This window comes from Prionailurus bengalensis, chromosome D3 (genome assembly GCF_016509475.1).
Source record: "Prionailurus bengalensis isolate Pbe53 chromosome D3, Fcat_Pben_1.1_paternal_pri, whole genome shotgun sequence".
Taxonomy (NCBI): Eukaryota; Metazoa; Chordata; class Mammalia; order Carnivora; family Felidae; genus Prionailurus; species Prionailurus bengalensis.
The window spans coordinates 86,601,863-86,618,464 of record NC_057356.1 but is presented as its reverse complement, the minus strand read 5'-3'; the positions used below and the strand labels follow the sequence as shown (position 1 = coordinate 86,618,464).

At 38.0% G+C, this 16,602-nt stretch overlaps 1 protein-coding gene across 2 annotated transcripts in view; it reads left to right on the top strand.

The window, feature by feature from the left end:
- The window catches only part of RTTN (rotatin), a 165,003-nt gene that overhangs the window by 50,136 nt on the left and 98,265 nt on the right, over positions 1-16,602 (top strand). For both annotated transcript variants that reach the window (XM_043559072.1, XM_043559071.1), the window contains exons 18-24: positions 1,963-2,134; positions 3,755-3,854; positions 6,363-6,451; positions 7,046-7,163; positions 11,991-12,087; positions 13,151-13,219; positions 15,845-16,033. In XM_043559072.1, the coding sequence (XP_043415007.1) occupies positions 1,963-2,134; positions 3,755-3,854; positions 6,363-6,451; positions 7,046-7,163; positions 11,991-12,087; positions 13,151-13,219; positions 15,845-16,033 (834 nt within the window). The remainder of the gene's footprint in view (positions 1-1,962; positions 2,135-3,754; positions 3,855-6,362; positions 6,452-7,045; positions 7,164-11,990; positions 12,088-13,150; positions 13,220-15,844; positions 16,034-16,602) is intronic.

Below are 16,602 nucleotides of genomic sequence, written 5' to 3'. Positions count from 1 at the left end.
GTAGTCCCCGGGTAAAGAAAGACTGACTTAATCAGGCAGGACATTCCGAGCACTTAGAAATCCCCTCCCCCGAGCCCACCGCCAGCCCAGACCGCTGTCCCAGTAAGGCAATTTTCTGTCACTCGGAACTCAAAACAGTTTGAATTACATACTTGTTCTCATCTGGTCAATTCTACCCTGTCCCACCAGCCCCTAAACTCCACGTAGGCCAGAACCCTGGCCACCGGCTGGTCTTTATGTCCTTGGAACTTCATAGAGTACTTTGGACATAAATGCGCTCAAAACCTATTTGTTGAAGGAAATAAATGGAATAACTGGACTCTGGCGGCACATGCTAAACCTAAAAAGACGCTAAATTTACGTACTAGAGGAGGTGCATACATATATGCTTTCCACATTCCACTCCAGCCTTCTCACTGGGAGTTGTGCCTGTCCCTAAACTGACAGCCCCAGAGTTTAATACGGATGGCATTGGCCTGGGGTGAAGGCAGCAAAGGAAGAGCTTCGTGTAGGTATCTAGCTGTTCTAACAGCACATGGTATAGGGCGAAGGTTTGCCTGACTTCCCACGCCATCTTGGAGTAAATATTAGTACTCTGAAGATGGTATCTATTAATAATATTACTGTAAGTTTCTGCTTTCTGTTAAATTTGGCAAGTACTTATTGATGTCAACTGTGTGCTTAAGAACTGTGGCAGGTCGTGGGAACGTGACCGCGCACAGCGTGAGCACGGCACTGCCCGTACAGAATTGGATGTGCAGTTGGGGGGAGAGCATTTACCAGTTACACTTTATTATTAGTTGTAGTGATGCAAGATGAATGTTACGATATAGGAACTTCAGGGTGATGGGACCACACACAGCAAGGTCACCCAGCCTTGGCCGCAGTAGGGAGGTCTCCCCGAATACGCAGGTCTTAACTCTTGTTTTATAAGCTATACTTAAAACCTGGAACTTGGAACTTGGATTACTCGCTTACAACTTGCCCAGTTTTTATATAGTTCAGGAACCTGTCAGAGTAGTGATAGATACCCGGTTGTCTCACTGTCTCTCAACTCAGTGTCCTTTGTCTACTTGATGGTGTTTTGTTTTTCCATTTTGTTGTCTAATGGCATGCGATATCTAGTCTTTTCTTGAAATTTCCCACCTGGCCACTGAAATGACCTTAATTCTAATCCATTCCAGATAAAACAGAATTTTGATGGGAATCACAAATATTTACATTTTCTTTTTTTTTTTTTAGGTTTATTTATTTTGACAGAGAGGGAAGGGGCAGAGAGAGGGGGAGAGGGTGAGAGAGAATCTCAAGTGGGCTCCACGCTCCTAGCACAGAGCTTCACATGGGGCTCAGTCTCACAACCCGAACCATGAGATCGTGACCCGAGCTGAGGTCAAGAATTGATCGCTTAACCGACTGAGCCACCCAGGCACCCCTGCGTTTCCTTATTTGAGAAGAATCTGTTTAACCCGTAATATAAGAACGTTTTTGTATATTGTTAAGACATCACATTTTAGTTATTAATGTGATTATTTTCCTGGAGGTTTGACCTAATGTTTGTACTCTGTTCATGAGTCTGTGATAATTTTTGATTTTGAGCTAGATCACTGGACTTGGAATCAGGAGTTAGGGTTGTAATTTGCAGGTTAATGTACTGCAGTTGACTATGGTGTTGATAATGGACTGTGAAGTTGACAGTCTCAGTGAGTCTGTCTCTTCATTTGTAACTGTAACTTTATTGATTCCTTACTTCTGATGTTTATTTATAAATATAAAATTGAAAAAATAATTGTGGTTGTACACCAAAAGTTTTAATAGAAAAGTAAAGTACCATTGTTAGTAATGCCAGTATAAGCATGGCTAATTATTGTGTTGATATACAATAATGCTTTGTGATTGTAGGCTTTTAAAATTTATAGGCATCGTATATTACAAAACATTGATTGGAACACTTTGTTTCTTTAGGGTCCGTTCACTAGCATTAAAGCTTTTAGCGTGCCATCTTGCAAGGGAAGACGGGGCTCATGTAAAGCGCCCTTCAATAGATGCCAGACTTCTCTCCAGAGTTACTAATTTATTTATTGTGAAGAAACCTATTGAACTCAAATTGGATGACAGAAAAGAACTGATTATTAAGGTGAATATAACTTTTGAGTTTCTTATTTTGTGCTTACTTGCTATATTTGTATATCACATATTTTATGTTACATTCTTCAGTTGGTTTATGCATCTGAGAACAGGTGCTAGCTACCTTCAAGTGTGGTTATTCATGGTAGTTTGAAGTTGTCTTCTGCTTTATCTGGCTTCTGGATACATTTATTTATTGAATAAATATTTCTTGGATTTCTTCAGTGCCTACTACATGCCTGGCTTTATATCCTTTTCATTTAATATATATGCTGGAAATGCAAATTAATTAGAATAATAATTTAAATATAAGGTTAACGCAGTGGAAAGAAATTCTGTGGTGACTCTTAAAAACAAATGCTACTGACGTAAAAAACTATCGGAAATTCTTCTTGTTCTTGTGTTCAAAAATAGCCTCTAAGCTAAAAGGAGACCATTCCCATGACAAAAGTTATCAGCCTCTTCATTGCAAGAGGAAAAAAGTAATATGGGTGGCAAAGGGACTTCTTAAATGTCATAGTAGTTCTGGGATTTTGTTGTTGACCTCTTTTCTAAATCTTTGGCTCTTTCTGTACCTCCAGAGGTGTAGCGCCCAACTCCCCATCATTAGCCAAGACTGTACCCACGCCGTCCGGGACCAGTACAGGAGTAGATGAAGGAAGCTGTTCGTTATCATCATTGATTCATTCCTGTGCTTGATAGGTTCTCTCGTGGCTTCAAGTATACAGTCTATCAGTTTTTATTTAAGTTTAGGCTAGCCCCCCAGAGCCTGTGGTAGTGTTGTACAGCCCCAGGTAATACAGTGGAGTTTTTAAACGGGGAAGCACATACAGTGTTCTTCTAACCTAAGCATCTGGGGCCAGGTGACAGCCCTCGCAGGAGGATCGTCGCCTCGACCTGCCTTGACCCCGCACCAGGTCCTGCCAGGGACTCCCTGAGCACTAACCACTGGTAGTTGCTCCTGTGCCGTGTGTGTGATATGGAGGGTGGTGGGGAGTAGGGGTTCTAGCACTGTCTTTGTGAGTCCCTGGTAGGGCGAGGAGATAGCAGTGGGTGGTGAATGGAGTGTCGCCTTTGTCCTTTCCCCTCCCCACTCACTGTTGGGTTTGCTACCTCAGACCCTGTCCTGGTACAGAGTGACTAGTGTTGGGAGTAGCTGTGTTGGGATGCTGGGCAGCAAGCCCTAGAGGGCCATGTGCTTAGGGTGTGTAGGAGGCAGGAAAGGTAGGGGGCCAAGGTCTTCTAGCCGGTGGCTTTTGGGAGCCACACAGAAGTCCCCAGTCACATGTCTGGGATCACTCTTCTCAGGTTGCTACCTATGGAAATGTCACGTAGCTTGCATGTTTTCTGTGAAGTTCTTAAGGTGGCTAATGGGTTGTGAATGACTTCCTGGCAAAAACCTACCTTAGGAAGAGAGGCTTAGTTGACATGACGGCTCTTTGTTTTAGAACTTAAGTTTTCCCTGACATAGCGCATCATTGCTGCAAATTTACATCATGTGAATATATCACTTAAGTAAAGTTGATTTTGAAGCTTTTGTTCTTATGGTATAAATTATAAAATTTTATTGGACAATTTGAAGTGGATGAAAACAAATTCTTTCTTTTTTTTTTCTTTTTTTGGTTTTCAGTTGGAGACTGTTGAAAAGGTATATGAAATCTTTACCTCAGATGATATCGATCTTGTCTTGAGAAAGTCAGCTGCAGAACAGTTAGCTGTGATTATGCAAGGTAATGTCTTTTAAGGAAAATGATTGCTGTACTGCTGATAGTTGACTTGAAATAGCTAACTAAGTGCAGTGGTATCAGGGGTTGCAAACTGCAGTTTTGGGGGCCAGATGCAGGCTACGGTCTTTTTTTTTTTTTTTTTTTTTTCTCATAGCCCTTAAGAATGGTTTTTACTTTTTTTTGTTTTCACTGATTTAATTTTTTTTGAGAGAGTGAGAGCATGTGTGCATGAGCAGGGAGGGGCAGAGAGGGAGACAGAGAATCCCAAGCTAACAGCACAGAGCCCATTGTGGGGCTTGAACCTGTAAACCGTGAGGTCATGACCTGAGCCAAAATGAAGAGTTGGATGCTCAATTGACTGAGCTACCCAGGCACCCTGGTTTTTACATTTTTAAATAGTTATTAGAAAAAAGAAACAAAAAGAATATGTGACAAAGACAATATGTGACCAGCAACATCTACCATATTTTCTAGTTCTTTCAGAGACAGTTTGCTGATCCCTGGTCTACAGTACCATTATTTAACCTGTAGAATGTCATATGATAGAATTGTTTTCCTTCTAAGATATTGATATAATTCTAATAGTGAATCAAATGTTCCTTTCTCAATTTACCTAGTACACGATGTTTTCAGTTTGTTCTGTCTTGGGTAGAGAAATCAATCAAACAGTACTTTGTGGGTGGATAAAATAAAAATAGTACACTGTAGCTATGTGTTTTCTTTAAAGGTTTATTTTAAAAAACAGCTAGTAAAATATACTGTTAACTTATTTGTAGTGTTATTCCATAGGCTTCCATTCTTCCGGTTTTTTATTTTTTCCTGTATGTGATGTCTATAATTATCTTTAATATTTGAGACCAATGATAATTTTTGAGACAAATGATAAGTTTGCACTTACATAAAAAGATTGTTTCTGACTCGCAACATGGGATGTGCTTAATTAATGTTCCTGCCATGACATTAGTGGAAACTGGGATGAGAGAGTAAGTTGAAAAAGCATATCCAGCAGATTTGTGGCTTTAATAACAATGATATAGACTACAGAAAATAAGGCTGTAGAAAATGTGGACAGCCTTAACTAAGAAGATCAAAAATCTCTTGTAGAGAGTGTTCTTTCAGTATTGTTAACGTTCCAAAAATAAAACTTATAATTTTGGTGTACACTGTATTGGTGAGTAGTGGGAACTTTTTTTTTAAGTGGAAGCTAAAGGTAGTTACAGTCACAGCTACTAGTTCAGTATCAATATGGGTACAGTATTTATGTTTTTCTCATTGCATATATGTATATTCTCAATGAGAGTATAGGAGAACATGATTTGTCTTGAGAGATGTTAAATACTTATAACTAATGTATAAGCAAGTAGAGCTTTTGTTGCTAGTGATAATTCTTTGTGTGTGTGTGTGTGTGTGTGTGTGTGTGTGTGTGTGTGTGTCTGGACAGGTGTTACTCTGTTTAGGCTGCTCTAATAGAATACCACAGACTGGGTAGCTTATGAACAACAGAAATTTGTTTCTGACAGCTCTGGGGGCTGAAAGTGCAAGATCAAGGTGCCAGCAGATTCAGTGTCTGGTGAGAGCTACCTTCTTGGTCCATAGGTAGCCGTCTTTTCCCTCTGTCCTCATAGGGAGCAGAGGCAAGGAAGCTCCCTGAGGCCTCTTTGACAAGGGCACTCATGTCATTCTTCAGTGCTCCACCATTCATGATCTAATTGCCTCCCAAAGGCCCCAATTTCTAATATCTCACTGGAGATTAGGTTTCAACGTAAGAATTTGGGGGGAACATAAACAGTACATAGCAGTGAACGTGCACGCACACACACACACACACACACACACATACACAGACGCAGTATGTATGTTATTAAAAAAGAGTTAATGTTTTTCAGAAATACATATAGTATGTAACAATCCCTTACCCTTTATATTTGCTCTTGGCAGTTTGAGATTAGAAGTCTGAGTTTGTATTTATTTACTTTTATTTTTTTAAGTCATCTCAGCACCCAGTGTGGGGCTCAAACTCAGGACACCCAAGATCAAGAGTTGCCTGACTGAGTCCACCAGGCGCCCCTGAAATCTGAGTGTTTATTAATAGAAAATGACCATGTTGCAAGCTATTAACATCACTTGTGGATAATTCTAAACATTTTGAGGTGATGGATTTGGAAAACAGAAGAATTGTCAATGAAACAATATGAAGAAAATAATTTGTCATGTACAAATAAAAGGATTCATTTATATACTGAAAATTCTAGTAGTTTTTAGGGTCTGAACTTATTTTTGTAATAGTTTTTGATTTCTACATTGTAGAAGTAAGTAGGATGTACTTGTTCCTTAAAAGTTTTCAAATAGTTCAGGTGTATATAGAGTAGAAGTTTAAAGTTTCATTCTCTAAAATTCAACACCATGTGTAACTATTTTTAACAGTTTGAGTTTTGGATATCTGTTCTGTATTTTTAAAACTTGAGAAAATAATTTTTAACTCTTAGTAACTTCTTTTTTTGGGGTTTACAGATATTAAAATGCATGCTGTGGTGAAAAAGTTATGCTTAATTGACAAGATAATTGAATATTTAAATGAATGTGTATGTCAGGATGGTGAGGTAAGACTGATATGTATGTATACATATTTTTACAGATTGGTATTTTTATTAATCAGATCTGAAGCTAAACTCATCTGTATTTGGATAAGTACTTGAAAATTAAATCCTGATTAATACTAAGTACCTTGTTTAGGTTTTTATTTCTAAGAGTGGGATCTCTATAAAGGAAAACTAATCTTAACTTTTTTAAAGATATGTAAGCAGAAGTATATACAAAGCTTATTTTCAGTGGAAAATAATTATTAAAATTTTTTTTTATAGTTTATTATTTTGAGAGAGCGAGCATGATTGGGGGAAGGGCACAGAGAGAGGTGGAGAGAGAGAGGATCCCAAGCAGGCTCTGTTTTGTCAGCGCGGAGCCCGATGTGGGGCTCGAACTGACGAACGAGGAGATCATGACCTGAGCTGAAGTCAGAGACTTAAGTGACTGAACCACGCAGGCACCCCGGAAAATAATTCTTAATATTTATTTGCATTTATGTTTGACACAATTTTGATGAAAAAGCATAAAATTTAGAGCAAGATTATAGTTTATTTTACCTCACCTTAGAATTGTTGATAATAAAATAACTGTGTTTTTTCCCTCCTGGCCAGGTTGTAGAGTGCTTGATCCAGCCGTGCCTCACGCTTTTGAGGAAGGTTCTTTGTGCTGACCCGGTCATGCGTGTGGCCCTCTCACAACAGTCTTCTCTCTTAACCCTGTTATTCAGAGGTGAGTAAAATAAGTTCTGCTAATAATGAGATCAGTCTTAAGCTTTAAGTGTTATTCTTTAAATGTAGGTAACATTTAGTTTCCATCTTGCTAACAGAATAACAACGTTTTTTAGTGAATAAGCTGCTAAAAATACTCCTCACAATGGAAAATGTTTCTTTTGTGGAAATTTCCTTGTACTCTTGTCACTGATTAGGTCTCAGAACTGAGAAAGGCTGAAGCCTCTGATTGTTCTTTGCACATTGATGTGGCTTTCATTTGGTGCTCACTTACTTGTTATCTATAGAGAGAGCTCTAGCTGCCGTCATTCCTGCCTTGTTCCAGTTCCTGTTCCCACAGTGTTAGTTTGCTTGTGCCTTTCCATCCTGACCTCCAACGTGGCATCTGATGATGTCAATAAACTGACATTAAGAGTATACACCCAGGCCATGTGGAGTGGCAACCAGACCATCCTGAATGACTCTGAGCATGAATTTATTATATTTTATAAAGTATGATTTTTTTAAACCCATTTTAATGTGTTTAGGTTGAAAAATTCCATGTAGTTTTGTTCTCTTTTTCTTCCTCTTGACCATTCTCAATAGAAAGCTTGGTAACATTTTGTGCTATTTTCTTTCTTAGAAGTTCAGGCTACTGCTTTTAAATAATTCTAAAAGAGGCATCTTGATCAAATGTCTCAATATGCTTAACCTTGTTAGTTATTGTAATATTTATGTTCAAAGTATTATTTGAATATAGATAAGATTGTAGTCATTTTATTTTAGCATTTTCTTTTCTTCTAATGGCTTTTGCTTGCCAAGTGAAGGGGACACAGTTTATTTAATAATAGCATTGATCAAGGTCCAAACCAGGTGAAATTCTAAGTAGACTCAGAGTGTCTAGGCTCATACAGTCTTGAATAGTGTATACAATTTCACAAGTTTTACATAGATTGCTCTGAGGAAGAGTAGTAATTGTGGATCTTGAGTTTTCTTTAATCGTGTTATCTTCCTATTAACCTTATTCAGTAAAATTTAGTCCCTAGTTTACCTTTTCTTTTTTTTTCTTTTCAAACTTAATTCTTATTTTTATTTACTTTTTCATTTATAATTGTGATTTAAATTATTCAAGCATTCATGCACACTTACTAGATTCAAGTACACTCTTCAAGGCAACATCATCTGTACCCTTTTAGTATTAACAATTATTCTATTTCATTGATGTTTGTGAGAACTACTTCAGTGAGTCTCAAAATGAATTACAACATCTCTTATAAATGGGTTTAGTTTCAGGGCAGAATTAGTTTTTTAACCAAGTACTCAACCAGGAAAATTCATTCCTCAGCAAACGTTTATCGAGTATATACTATGCGCGAGATACAATACTAGGCCTTGGGGATATGTTGATGAGTTTGGTAATTGGCCCTCTTGGAGCCTGTGGTGTAGTTGGAGACTTTGACAAATGCACAATACAGTGTAATACCACCTGTCATAGTAGAATTCCTGGTGCCAGAGGGAAGTGTTCCTGAGTTGATTGAGTGGTGGGAAAACATTGGAGAATGCTTCCAGGAAACATGGATCTAAGTTGGAATTTCAGAAATGAATAGGAGTCCAATTAGAGAGGGCTGCTTTCCAGATAAAGGGAGCCATGGTTAGGTATGAGAGAGAATGGTGTATTTGAAATGGTGGTTGGTCAGGAATGACTGGATTTTGGAGGCACGAAGGGAAAATGAGATGAGGCACAGAGGGCAGTTCATGCAGGGCCTGGTAGGTCACAGTAGACAACACTGAGAAGCCATCTAAGATTATTAAATGGAGCCATTTAAGATTATTATTATTAAAGATTATTATGTGTTTTAGAAAGATTATTCTCTCTATAGAATAGATTAGATAGAATAGATAGATATAGATAGAATAGATTCTATCTATAGAATAGATGGAAAGGGAATAATAATTAAATAATCTTTCAGACACATTGCTTTTAATTATAAACTTTATGTCTTGACAGAATCCTGTCTTGAATTTCAGAGTTAGAAGTTAATTTAGAACTCCTTTATTACACCATCTTACAGTGAGGAAATTGAGATCTAGAGTGATTTATCGACTTGGCCAAGGTCATAACTAGATAATGGTGGAGGCAAGAGAAGAACCGACACTTCCTTACCTTTGCTGATTTGTTTTTGTTTTAAATATACGCAGCTTATACATCCTTATTGTAAAAGTTCAAATAGTATGGAACAGTACAAACTAAAATGCTAGAAGTTTCTAAAATTTTCTTTCAGTTTCCCCAAAGAAGAATATGCTAGGTATTGTTTGGCATATACCATTTGGAATGATCTTTTCTATACACCCATGTTGTATTTTTTTTTTAATTTTTTTTTTTAACGTTTATTTATGTTTGAGACAGAGAGAGCATGAACGGGGGAGGGTCAGAGAGAGGGAGACACAGAATCTGAAACAGGCTCCAGGCTCTGAGCTGTCAGCACAGAGCCCGACGCGGGGCTCGAACTCACAGACCGCGAGATCATGACCTGAGCCAAAGTCGGCCCCTTAACCGACTGAGCCACCCAGGCGTCCCCATGTTGTATTTTTATGATATACTTAAGTATTGTGTTGCTTTTTTTCGAGTGAAAGTGTATCTTGAATATCTTTCCATGTTATTACATGTGAGACTGCCTTCTTAAAAACAAAACCAAAAAACTACACAGTGTTTCACAGTTTCAGTTTGCCCTATTAATATTAATATTTCTCCTGAATTTTTAACTATAAAAGTAATCATGTTTTATGATCATCTTCTGCATACTCTGTAATTGGAACTGCTGGGTCAAAGAGATTTTACAGGATATGGTTCAGTTCCCCTCCAGATCATTCCCACCGGTGGTGTTTAAAAGTGCCTGTTTTCCTCACAACCGTGCTTAACGTCGAATATGTCTCATTTAAAAAATCTCTTTAATCTTATTGGCGAAAGTAATATCTCACTATTATTTTTTTGCTATTCTTTTTTTTAACTTTTAGGGCAGGTGATTATCTTTTTGTGTATTTATTATATATCAAATTTCTTATTCTGTAAATTCCCTATTTTTCTGTTGTATTTAATTTCCTTTTAGTGACTGGTAGAGTTTCCCTTCTATAACAAATAGAAACTGGGCACCTGGGTGGCTCAGTTGGTCAAGTGTCCGACTTCGGCTCAGGTCACGATCTCACAGTTCGTGAGTTCGAGCCCCACATTGGGCTGTGTGCTGACAGCCTGGAGCCTGGAGCCTGCTTGGGATTCTGTGTCTCCCTCTCTCTCTGCCCCTCCCCGGCTCACATTCTCTCTCTCTCTCTCTCTCTCTCTCTCTCTCTCTCTCTCTCTCTCAAATAAACATTAAAAATTTAAACGAACAAAAAACAAATAGAAACCTTGTGCCTGATTTTATGTTAAGATTTTCTTCTAAGCTTTCTATCCTTTTGATGTATTATTATTCTGTCTTCAGCCCTAAATATTTTATGAATGTATATAAAGCTTTTCTGTTATAGCAACTGAGCTTTTCATCATGCTCTATAAGGAGAGACTTCTCCACTTCCAAATTCATAATGCTAAATAGGCTTCTATTTTTTCTGTTAACGTGTTTATACTGTTTAAAAAATGTAGATCTTTATCTAGAATTGATTTTGATATATAGTGTAAGATAGAGATCTAAATGTATTTTTTTCATATTGCAGGTAGTTGTATTGCAATAATTTCTTATGTTTTTGGAAATATGATAGCTCATCCTATCCCCACTGTTATGGAGTGTATACTTTATCATAAATTAAATTCTTACATGTATTTCTGTTTCTGTTCATTGCTAGTTTGTTTTAAACATTTATTTATTTTTGAGAGGGAGACAGAGTGTGACTGGGGGAGGAGCAGAGAGAGGGGGAGACACAGAATCCGAAGCAGGCTCCAGGCTCCGAGCCCCATGCGGGGCTCGAACTCACAGACCGCGAGATCATGACCTGAGCTGAAGTCGGTCGCTCCACTGACGGAGCCACCCAGGCGCCCCAGTTAGTTGCTATTTTTAGTCATGTCAATTACATGTTGATATTTTCTTTTTCTTATAGTTAGGAAAAATGTCTTCTTTTGCAACTGATGTTTTGTTGCTACTTTCCTGGATTTGCTAGCTCTGTATTGTTGTTATTCCTGTATGATCGGTACCACCACCATACCAGTTGATTAGAATTTCATAGTTGTCAAGCACTGAGAAATCTTAACATTGAGAATGTTACAGCAGTGGAAACTGAGGCTTATTAATGCTAAAGGATTTGACCAGGACTCTTCAATTATGTCGTGGTGCTATCCTTATGTCTTGTTAGCTCAGAACAGTTTCCTTTACCATTTTCTTATTGTAGTAAATAAGACACACAAATTAAAACAACACCAACACAAAGACAGTGTTTTGAAGTCGAATGTAAGTTCTATGATTATATGTTTGTAGAAAGGGCAGAAATGATCAAATAAGGAGATCTTTGAATGAGCAGGCTTTAGCTGGAGATAAAAGACTTGGCAAACCTTCCTAGAAGCTAGATCAGTTTGCTTCTTTGAGTAACTGGAAGTTACTCACACACAGTATGGAGTGAGTGGATCTGCAAGTGTGGTTCCTGGACCAGCCATGTGTGGGATTCACGGGCTCTAGCCCAAACCTGCAGAAGCAGAAACTCTGTCTTAACAAGCCCTCCAGATGATCCACATATGTTAGTGTATCTGGGTTAATGTTGCATTTCTCAGAATGACATCTCTTCCCTTTGAGTTAAGATATTTTAAATTTGAAGTTCATTTTTCTAGAGGTAAAAATATTTCATGAAGTTAATGCATCTTTATTTTTAGTTTCCCTGATATTTCATGAAGATCGTACTGTTGTGACTGAAGTCGGAGCATTATTTTGTCTTCTCTTATTTGATGAAGTATCAAGAATGGATATGTGGTGAGCTATAAGAATTTTAAAAGTTTTTTTTACTCTTTTTTAAAAATTTTATTTAAAATGTTTATTTGTTTTTGAGAGAGAGACAGAGCGTGAGCAGGGAGGGGCAGAGAGAGGGAGACACAGAATCCAAGGCAGGCTCCAGGCTCTGAACCGTCAGCACAGAGCCCGACGCGGGGCTCAAACTCATGAACTGTGAGATCATGACCTTAGCCGGAGTCGGACGCTTAACGGACTGAGCCACCTAGGCGCCCTAAAAGTTTTTTACTCAATTTTAAAGTTTCTGATGCAGTCATAGCAATGCATAGAAATTTCTGAATATGAAGCTTATGCTTCCCATTTTGGATTGAGCAAGCAGTATCAAAAAGCCCATTGGCTCAAGCATAAGAGACTCTTAAAAAATGAGAACAAACTGAGGGCTGATAGGGGGTGGGAGGGAGGGGAGGGTGGGTGATGGGTATCGAAGAGGGCATCTTTTGGGATGAGCACTGGGTGTTGTATGGAAACCACTTTGACAGTAAATTTCATATATTTAAAACAACAACAGCAACAACAACAAAAAAAGCCCATTGGCTCAAAAAGTCCCCTGAACTCTTATTTTTTAACTACTGAGCATAAAATTTAAAAACGACTGCAGTGATTTTTGCCAATACCTTTTTTAGTGTATACTTTCAATTTCATGTGTTTTTTCTTTAGTATTTTATTAAAAAGCTTTTGGGAAGATGTTAAGATGATAATATATCTGATTAGCACTGACCTTGAGCAGGATCAAGTGGGAGGGGCTCAGATTGACCTGCCAGTGCAGTGCCCACGTTACATGAATCATTTATTGTACGACTTCCTGAAGAAAAGCATCATTTACTCTTCAGAGGCAAATCCAGGTGGTAGCAAACATGGACTAACTCTACAAATGATAGAACCAATTGCGACTCTTGACTGGAGTTTCAGTCGAGGAGCAAATTATATTTGTCAGATGAAACCGTGGTTTACTCAGTTGTTTCTTTCCTTTTGTGTGTGTGTGTGTGTGTGTGTGTGTGTGTGTGTGTGTGTGTGTTTAATGAACTAGGTCTCTTAATCCTTCTGATAAACCTTCTTCACCACCAGTCTTCAGTTTGCCTGTTTCAGTTTTTAGAAGGTAAGTGATTTATTTTTTTAATTTTTTTTGAAGGTAAAATGTTACAGAAAGGGAAACCAAAATCTGTAAGTTGTCACGGTTTTCATCTGGTATTTAAATCACATGATTTGTAGTGTTTTAATGTTCCCTTACAGTGGTGCTTTGGAGAGTTCAGTAAACACACGTTCTCATCACCAGCACTCCAAATCTGGATGTGGTTCAGATGTTCAGAGAGGTTGAAAGGACTATCCAGTGAACAAATGTGCTCACTCTCCAGTCTAGATTCAGCAGTTGTTAACACACAGGCTTAGTTGCTTTTCTGTCTCCCTCAGTGTGTTTATTTATTTGTATGTAATTTTTCCTCTGATGCATTTGAAAATAAGTTTCAGACATAATTTTACTTCCTTTCTAATTATTCCACCACGTACCTCCTTAAATTGAGAGCATTCTTCTACATAACCACTATATTATACATGATCACATCTAAGAAAATTAAAAAATAATTCTGTGACATGATCCAATTTCTCCAAAATGGTAGTTACCTCTTAGAGGAGGGCAAAGAGAGTAATTGACAAGAAAAGGGAACAAAGAGACTTTCTAAAGGGATGGAAATGTTCTGTATTTTATTCTGAGTGGTGGCCATACAAATGAATACAAATGGAAGAATTCATCAAGCTATATATATAGACTGAAAATCTGTGTATTTTAAAGATAAGTAAATATGTCTTAATAAAACTATGATTAATTTAAAAATAACATTCCATAGCTTGGTAGTTATTATTACCTATAGTATAATCACTTTCACTGCTGTATGATATTCTACTGTTAATTTGCCACAACTTATTCATTCTCCGGTCAGAAGGCATTTGGATTGATTCTGGGTTTTTGTTCCTGTATCCACTCCTGTAAACATGTATGTTTCCTGGGATAGTACACAAGAGTTCCTTTTAGATATATTCTTAAAAGAGTCAAATTCCTTGTTTGTAGACATCACCCACTCTTTATGGTCTTTAGGTTTGGCTAAGTCATCAAACTCAGAGAGCTACAGTAGGTCATGCTTGGAATGAGATTGCATGTGTCGTTGCCGGGACCTGTCTTGGCTTAGCAGACCTGTGTGCTAATCGGAGATACAGTGTCTAGTTAAGTGTGCCGTAGGCATAATTTCCAGGACCCCACAAGACATGTCACTTGCAAGAGCCACAGCACTCAGGGGTGCTCAGAGGTCTGGCTTCCCATTATGCATTCATAGTTTATTCCCATACTTCCCAGCCCAGGTGTGGGAATCACTTTTACTATAAGCAAAAAAAGCAGCTTAGTAATATTGTTGACATTCCATATCTATTTGGTTATCTTAGCTCAAGATAAAATTCATCCATAGAGAAGAAGAAAGGGTTTTCTTATGCCTTTACTCACAGTAATTTTGTTATTTTAAAACGTGTTGCCCCTCTGGTAGATGTGGTTTTTCAAACTGGTTGTGATGCATTAATTACTTGTGCCTTTTATTCCTTTCTTCCTTCTGTGTTCTTTAGGCTTAATTTGCAGTTTGTTTTCTAACTTACTAAAGAAGTCCCCATTGGTTGATTGCCTTCCCTTTTTTTGTTCGGTGCAAGTCCTTTCAATTGAGCTCTGCCCTTCCGGCAGGCCCTATGAGTCTGTTAGTGTTTTCTTGCACTCTGGCACAGAGAGATGTCCAAGAATCACCTTTCATTTCCCTCTCTCAGACCTGGTGTTAGCCATTTGTCTAAGGAATCTTGGTTACTTTTGTGGAAAATTTCAATTTTTCACAAATATTTTCTTAGATTATTCAGCCTCATTTGTACGTAGAACTCACTCTTAGCTTGTTTTTTGAGAAGTATGAAATGAAAAAGCACAGTAAAGGTTCCCCTTAGAAATCTTACCCAATTGTATTTATCTAATGTTAGTCACAACTGTGTGAATTAGGGGTTTGGTATATGTATTTTAGGAAAACTATTTTTTAACATCTGAACATGCTAGTCCTTGCTGTCCTGTTAAATGCTGTTAAATTAGCTTGGACTGGTTTAAGAGATCTTGCTATTGAGTCTGTTCTTATATCTAAAATATTTCTGGGTCCTCTTGGTGACACATAGTGATTGGGTTTATTGGTGATACAGCTACGTTCTCAAGTGAAAATATTAAGTTGTGATTTTTGTCATTCAGTGACTGCTGTGAACATAAGGCAGTTCATTTAGCCTCTTTAAAACTCATTTTGATCATCTGTAAAATGGGTGTCACTGCCATGCCATGTAACTGAACGAATGATAAATAATATACAGTGTTTGGTATAAAGTAGACACTCATGTTCTGGCTGCAGCGTTTTATGTGGCTCACTGTAGCCACAGGCCTTGACTTGAGAGGGCATTAGTTATCTCTGCAAACAACTCTCATACAACACAGAATCAGGTAAGTCTTCAGGAGAGACTTTGGAAGGTGTTTTTGGGAATTTAGAGGATGGCAAAAGAATAATTGGAATACTGTAGACAGCATGCTAACTGTTCAAACTAGGGGCCGTGAGAGCGAGCTCCGTATTATTGGGAGACATAGAGGGAGCCGGCATTTGTAGCTCACCTGTGTTAGTAGTGTTTTAAGAATTTCAAAGTTGTAACTGTTTGTATACATTTTCTTTAGGTATCATCTACCAGTGCATGTAGTTGGCCACCATGCTGTGAGTCCTTACTCCATAGTTTTGCCATTATCTGCTGATTGTTTGGCCTTGAAGCCGGTCTCAGACATGCTGAGAATAGCTTGGAACTTGTCCTGGTATCATGGGAGTGAAAATCTTTTGAAGGAAATGAATTCCGAACCTAAAATCAAAGAGTAAGCTGTTACATTTAGTTGAAAAAGCATTCATATTTAATTAAATAAAAAAAATTTTTTAATGTTTGTTTATTTTTGAGAAAGAGAGAGAGAGAGAGCGAGCTAGAAATACAGAGTGCGAGCCAGGGAGGGGCAGGGAGAGAAGGAGACACAGAGTCCTAAGCAGGCTCCAGGCTCCGAGCTGTCAGCATAGAGCCTGACGCAGGACTCGAACTCAAGAACCGTGAGATCGTGACCTGAACTGAAGTCAGACACTTAACTGACTGAGCCACCCCCAGGCATCCCCATATTTAACTAATTACAAGTAACTAGTTAGGTTTTCTTTTTCTTTTAGGGCAAGTGGCTTTTTTACTTACTATCATCTGATTCTGCTTTTTCACTGAAGATTGTAATTTTTACTCTGTTTTAAAGATTACATGTGTTCATTACTTTTAAAAACCATCACACAAGGAAATTTAAAAAGTACGTGCTCTGTGCTGTTTTATAGATTATAGAAAGTTTGGTTAATTAATGGATATAAGTCACTAGGAAAAGTCCTCTGGTTTAGAGTAAAAGTTCAGTATGTATAT